At 38.1% G+C, this 6,831-nt stretch overlaps 1 protein-coding gene across 1 annotated transcript in view; it reads right to left on the bottom strand.

Annotated features, from left to right (window-relative positions):
* Positions 1 to 400: 400 nt before the first annotated feature.
* The window catches only part of DCAF10 (DDB1 and CUL4 associated factor 10), a 50,679-nt gene continuing 44,248 nt past the window's right edge, over positions 401 to 6,831 (bottom strand). The window contains exons 4-7 of the mRNA XM_065879463.1: positions 5,964 to 6,166; positions 4,161 to 4,274; positions 1,705 to 1,850; positions 401 to 769 (exon numbers count right to left, since the gene is read on the bottom strand). Of these exons, the coding sequence (XP_065735535.1) occupies positions 401 to 769; positions 1,705 to 1,850; positions 4,161 to 4,274; positions 5,964 to 6,166 (832 nt within the window). The remainder of the gene's footprint in view (positions 770 to 1,704; positions 1,851 to 4,160; positions 4,275 to 5,963; positions 6,167 to 6,831) is intronic.

Raw genomic sequence — 6,831 nt, 5'->3', positions numbered from 1 at the left:
CAACACTAGCATCACGAGTTTCTCCGAATCCAACCAAAACTCCTGCCAAATGTCCACAAAATTACACCAAAATCAAAAAACAGAAAAGAGAATCTTTTAAAAGAAAGAAACTTGACAAGAGCTACCATGCAAAACAACCAGCAGAACTGGAGTTCAGTGGCACAGACCAGCAGGAGCCTAGGAATGCTGCAAAAGATGGTGCTGCCTGGAGTCTAACTTGGCGATGCCCCTGTGATGCTGGACGACCAAGTACTCAGGTCACAGGTGTGTTCATGGACCCATAAGAACTAGGATCTTGACCCAAACTTTTAAGATCTTCTAAAAAGAAAATACTTCACCTAAATTGAAGTAATATATAATTCAAACACCAGAAGAGTTCCTTATTTGATGTAAGTTGTGCCTAAAACTTTGGCTGATACAAAGAAACCCGTCCACTAAGGCACCCGGAGGCGATCTGACAATGTGTTGGAGAGAACTTTGTCGTCAGTACCACATCATTATGAGAGTACAGAGAACGGATCACCCGTAGGGGACTGGCTTCTTTGGGCAAACAGTCAATAAGTTCACTGCACTGTTTGTCAAATCCCAACAAGCGAATCCCGTAGCCATGTGGGGAAGAAATCATTCGCCCATCAGGGCTGAAGCAAAGTTCTTTGATATAACCCCTGCCTACGTTGGCTTCTTCAATGTAATGAGTCAGTCGTAGAGAACAGCGAGGTGAGACTGGTCGCACGGGAGCTCCTTCTTGGAATTCATAGACACAAGTCCACTAGAGGGAGAGAAGAGAGACAAATCATAGAGCTTCATAAATGGAGTATAACCTTTAAAAATTGTGAATAACTTTACTGTCACCTGTAACTTATATAATATCGTACAGCAACTATACTTCAACTAATTAAAAAACAAAAAGTTACAGAGTCCCAAACAGTGCTACAGATAATATTTTTTTAAAAAAAAAAGCTCCACAGAATGCCAAAGCTACAGAATTGTTCCAAGAAATCATTCAGATGAATGCTACCCCTCTCCCAACTAACAAAACTTGTAGGTCCCATACTGTCTTATCTACATTCATATCAAGGTTATTCTGTACTATGACACTTTAAAGCCTTTTATTCCCTGAGGCCACTGTGACTTCTGAAGTAATAAGTCCCTTTTCAAGAATTCTTGTTACCCAAGAGAGGAACAAGAATCTTGATATTTTAGGGTTAAGACATCTAAGCCCTAGAATACCTCTCCTCCTACACACTTCAAAGACTCTTCTCTCCTGTTAGCTGTGGCTTCTAGAGCTAGTGACTAGCTAGCTAGCTCTGGAAAGACTCCTGCTTTCCAGAGTAAGGAGAATCATAAGCTCATATAGGATCGTTCCCCCTAGTTATCAGTTCAGTCCCTTCCTTTCCCAAAGCTTTCCCTGGTTTTTAAAAAGAAAATCATAATACTCCATTGGCTTATAGCAAAACCTCCCATTTAGCCAGCTTAGCTCAGTCCTATGTTTACTATATAAGGGGTTTTTCACATTGAGATGAAGGAGGCAAGAATTAAGCTGGGCTCAATCTGAGCTGATGACTCCTTTAAAGTACTTCCTGCTTGCCACACACAGGCCAGAGAGGAGGAAGGATTTTGAAGGGATAAAGACACCGTGAGCACACACGGCAATGGCAGTTTGTTCAGTCAGCCCCATCGAAGGTGGAGTGCTGCTGCCCATACCTCCTGATCATCAGTGTTGCTTGAGCACCGAAGAAGAGTGGCCCAGCCTTTTGGGTGCAGCTGTAATGATGTGATGCAATTTCCACGGTCTCTCTCACCAGGAACTTCAGGGGTTAAGACTTCAAGACTATTTCGTGGTGAAATTCCTGAGATATAAGAAAATTAGGATGTGGAATTTGTATTATCAAAGGACTAAGGTAGCTCATCAAAGCTTTGATTTCTGGCAGCCACCCTCATGCCTTTATTCTTTCATCTGCCCCTTATGCTACCACATGTAAAAAACCATGGTGCCCTTCAACGTATGGGGTATGTGTCTTTGGGGTGGGTATGGGGAAAGGGGTATGACAGAACTAAAGAATCTAAGTTCCTGCAGCAGGAATCAACAATAACCTAACGCTAAGGCGTTAAAGCTGACTAGGAATCCTTTTGATTTGGATCTACATCTCAAGTTATGTGACATGAAAGGAACCTGGAAAAGTAAAAGACAACAATTCTCATCTCAGAGGACCTGATGCTCTCTAGTCCAGAGAAGGAAATACCTGGAAGCCATGAGGACTGCCTTTATATAGATGAAAGATGTGTGCAAGGAGCAGGACTTATGGCCCCCAAGGACAATACTATAAACAACAAATCAATGTATAATTTTGGAGGTAAGAGAGGACAACTCGCACAGGACATGTCAAAACAAGGGGTGGGAGATACTGCCAACTGTACATATTCCTGGTACTCTACTATGGCCCATCATTTCTTTCTACCTGGCCCCCAATGAAATTGACTGTTGTAGTGAGCCATTGTTACAAATGGGAGTATGTCATATCCCTCAAGTATGTGGAGAACCACTTTCATACACATTGTAAGGAAGCAGCTTAGAAATTTATTATCAAGGGAAATATTTCAACACTTCTCTGCCTATAGGAGTTGCTTTAAAGATAATGAGCTGCCTCTGTCAGACGCTTCATGAATTATTTCGCACTTAGATGTGTTATCTTCTTTTAAAAGCTTCCCTTTAGATTACTGCAGCATTGACAGAAACCTGTGACGATCTAAATTACATTCTCACAACCAAATTATACCTAAAGAATTATTTCACGTGATTGAACCTTAACAGCAATTTTAGAAAAAAAACAAACCCTATTTCAAGAATTTTGAAAATCTTTAACAAAAGCAGAAAAGAAACCCATTCTGAATAAGTAAGCAGTGGTTTTTGAGCTCTGCTCCTTGGAGGTTGCTCAAGAGCTGGCAAAAGGGGGAAACCATACAGGGCCAGGGTGGAGGGTCAAGGGTCTCCTTAATTTTACTTGAACCACAGTTACTTCACTTTTATTTGTGCTACATCCCTAAGAATCCACAGGAGAAATGTTACATATGTGGGCATAAATCTCTAAGAGGAGGAATATTTAACCTTAAAATGAGACATCATAGTCTTCAACATCCAGAGGACAGGATGGTGGATAGTCTATAGGTTTAGGTTAGGAAGGTCTCTCAAACCATTCTTGGAAGTAGTCAGGCAAAGGAATCAAGAATGCATTTATTGAGCACTTACCAGATGAGGCCACCCAGGGAAAACACGAATTATAAGTCTAAGTATAGTCCTGCCTCTAAATATCTAGGTAGGAGATATGCTTATTTCCAAAAGGTGACCCAAAATTACAAAAATATATATATCTGGCCATCAGTCCATCAAGAGGAGAACAAAAAGTGCTGTAAGAGCTTAGATGTGAATTAGTACGGAGAGGGATGATGAGTGAAATTTGCATAGGTAGAAAGCATTTCAATTAAGGGGTGGACAGAACAGACTAAGCAGCTAGTTCTCCCAGATTGGCTGGGGAAAAACTGGCAAAAGTAGAGTGGGGCCAGATTATAGCTCTTTATCCCACAACCCCTCTGAGGCTGCCAGGCATTGCTGAGTTAAGGAAATGGCAAAGCAAAAAGCCTGCTGGGCTGGAACTAGGCAACCTTCACAAGCACCTGATAAACTCATCCCTTTATATTTACATAGTACTATCACATGCATAGTCTCATTTAATTTCTATAACAACCTTGATTGGAGTCTATATTTCCCAACTATTCTCTCTCCAAACTAGAACAAACTAAATCCAGAAAATAAAACTAAAGTTCAAATTCCAACAAAAATGTAAGCCCAAGATATTCAACCCTAGAGACTGGTTAGCTTTTGGGGGTTTTGTTTGTTTGTTTGTTGTTTTTTTGGCCACACTGTGTGGCATGCGGGATCTTAGTTCCCCAACCAGGGATTGAACCCATGCCCCCTGCAGTGGAAGTGCTGAGTCCTAACCACTAGACTGCCAGGGAATTCCCTGGTTAGCTTTTTGAAAATTACTGAGGAGCAAGGAATAGCCTCATCTCTATTGGCTTTTATTTTTAAGGATTAAAATCAAACCAAAAAAAGCTATTTTAGAATCTGTATTCAAGATTATGAAATCCAACTTTTGACCTACCTTCTCTTTGCGAGGCTCGTGACATGTGTTTCTCAGAAGATGAATTAGAATCACTATGATGAGAAGGTGAACCAGAAACTCTAGGACCGGATGAACTCGACAAAGTGGTAAGATCTTGAAAATACAAAACGTTCCGACAGTAAAGCTAGCAAAACTCTGGTAGTGTCTCTTAACTTTTTAATCATCTACTTGAACCATATTGTTAAAGTTCATCTGAAACATGGCAAGTACATATCCACCTAAAAGTGGCCTATAAAAAAGACTGAGGTGGGCAAGATAGCTCTTTGGAATGTCTAATCTAAGGCCTAGTCCCTTTCTAAAACCCTTTTTACATCAATGACTTCCTTAAGTGAAATAAAAATGAAAAACCAAATAAACATAGGAACATCTTAGGTTTCCCATCATTTCTGTAGTGAAATGGAACAAGAAAACTCAGCAAGAATGAAAACTGAGCTGTTCAGCCTGTTGTTTTATGTTAGAATGGCATCCAAACAGGTCCATTACCGAGAACATGAACAGATCCTTCTTAAAGCATACCAACAACTTCTATCATCATTACTGAAATTATGTGAATACCATCTTTGAAATGCAATACAAACTTAACATTGAAATCTGGGAAAATAAAATGAATATCAGATAGGTGAGTCTGACGTATCATTCCAAATAGCAGTCTCTATTTCACACTTTTCTTGTGGCTGCACATTTCTATGGGGACTTCTTATTAATCTAATTTCTTTGGATGGCATTAAGTATCAGAATTACCTTTAGAAGACAAAAAACCTTCCTGGTTTTTAAGCAAAACATGCTAATTAAGACCTTCTAAATCACTACTTCTCACTAAGCTCACTAAGCTAAAGTTGATTATTAATGTTTAACCTAAAAATTTGAAATGAAAAGGACTGTACTTGCATATTAATGAAATCCCTTGCTTGCAAATAAGTTGGTAAAACTTAAATTTCTACTTTTAGCAGTGAAATTAGGCAACTGCAATACAATGAGGCCTGCACATTCCCAAAGGAGTCTTCAGAAGTGGCCCTGTGCATAGAGAAAGATTCCAACCATTTGAAGTTGATTTTAAACAACAATTTTTGAACGTTATATTTTCCAAATGCTTAAGTATTTTTTTTCTGAGTTCTTGTTCATAAACACAATATTATAACTAATGAGTATGTTCCTATATCAGCCCTCTTCTTCCTAAAGGTAGATATAATATAGTCTCTATCATGTAATGTAGTACAGAGTTTTCCTGAGCCCCCGTTTTGCTTAAGTCCAATGGAATTGGCAACAGGAAAAGGAACAGGGCTTTAGCAAGAGGATGTTTGTAGGTCATGAGATAAGATGGCACCAACTACCTGTGTCTGGACATCTGAAAGTCTAGGATGCAATACAGACTTAAAATTAAAACTCTATATTGACTATAACTTAACAGCTCTGCTGGGTTCCAGAAAAACTTAAAAAAGATTGACAGTAATTTGGGCCATCACTAGTTTTTGAGATAATGGTGATCTACAAATACTGATGAAGACTTTCTGGCTAGCAGAAGGCTAAAAAAATTTTTTTTAGAGTTATAAGTTATTCTTCCTATATCATTTGTGAGACAGAGGCACAAATTAAAACTATGTCAGAGATACATGTAGATCATTATACTTCCTTGGGAAAAAAGCTATTACTGAGCTTTCCAAAGAATATCTTTTAACTTCCTTCCCTTCTTTCTGCTGTCATTCTCAGAATAGAAACATATACCATCCCCATGTCTGAGATTACTTAGAAAAAACTTTCTTTAATCAAAAAAGGAAAGCTTACCTGAACTTGATGTTGTTCTTCTTGCTCTCAGAATGGGATAGCTGCCTACTTCTAAAGACTTGGTTAAGTCAAGATCATGCAAAATCAAGAGATATCCAGAGGACGTTGAGATCAACATTTTGGAACAATCTGGTGTTAATCTCATTCGCATGAGAAAACGTGTGTGAAAGAATTTCTTATGTGGACACCCATCTTCTGTACACCTACAAAAGAAATCAAACCAACAAAACCTAGAGTTATCATAAATGTAAGCATTCAGTGATAGTCATATTTTTGCCCTTCAAACTAGAATTTACACTTGAGGTACACTCAGACTTATACATATGAAAAATTTTTGCTCACCATTCCTTCTTCCATCTCTAACTTTTTTTTTAAAGATTATTATTTCTTTCTGAAGTATATTAAATAAAATTTTGTTGAGATAAACTCTCACTTTTTATTGTTCTGAAAATCTTTATTTCACTGTTTGATTAAAGGTTTAGCTGAGCCTATAACTTTAGGTTGATAGTTATTTCTTTCTGAATATTGAGGATAATATTCCAGTGAGTTCTGGCTTCTATTGTTGCTATTTTTAAGTCTACTATCAGTCGAATTGTTACTTTGGATAATTTTTTTTCCTTTGGTTGATCTTCTCCTTGTTTTGGAGTATTGCAGTTTCACTGTGACGTGTAAATTTGGATTTCTTTTCATTTATCTTCATTGGGATTCATTTGACTTTCTAAATCTTAAGATTCATATTGTTTATATATTCTGGAAAATTTTCCATCATTATTCCAATATTGCCTCTCACCTATTTTCTCTATTCTTTTGGAGCTCTAGATAGATATTTGAAACATTCCCATTTGACTCTCCTTGTCTAATAACTGCT

The sequence above is a fragment of the Phocoena phocoena genome, chromosome 6 (genome assembly GCF_963924675.1).
Source record: "Phocoena phocoena chromosome 6, mPhoPho1.1, whole genome shotgun sequence".
Classification (NCBI taxonomy): domain Eukaryota; kingdom Metazoa; phylum Chordata; class Mammalia; order Artiodactyla; family Phocoenidae; genus Phocoena; species Phocoena phocoena.
The sequence above is the reverse complement of the archived record's forward strand: the minus strand, read 5'-3'. Positions and strand labels throughout refer to the sequence as shown.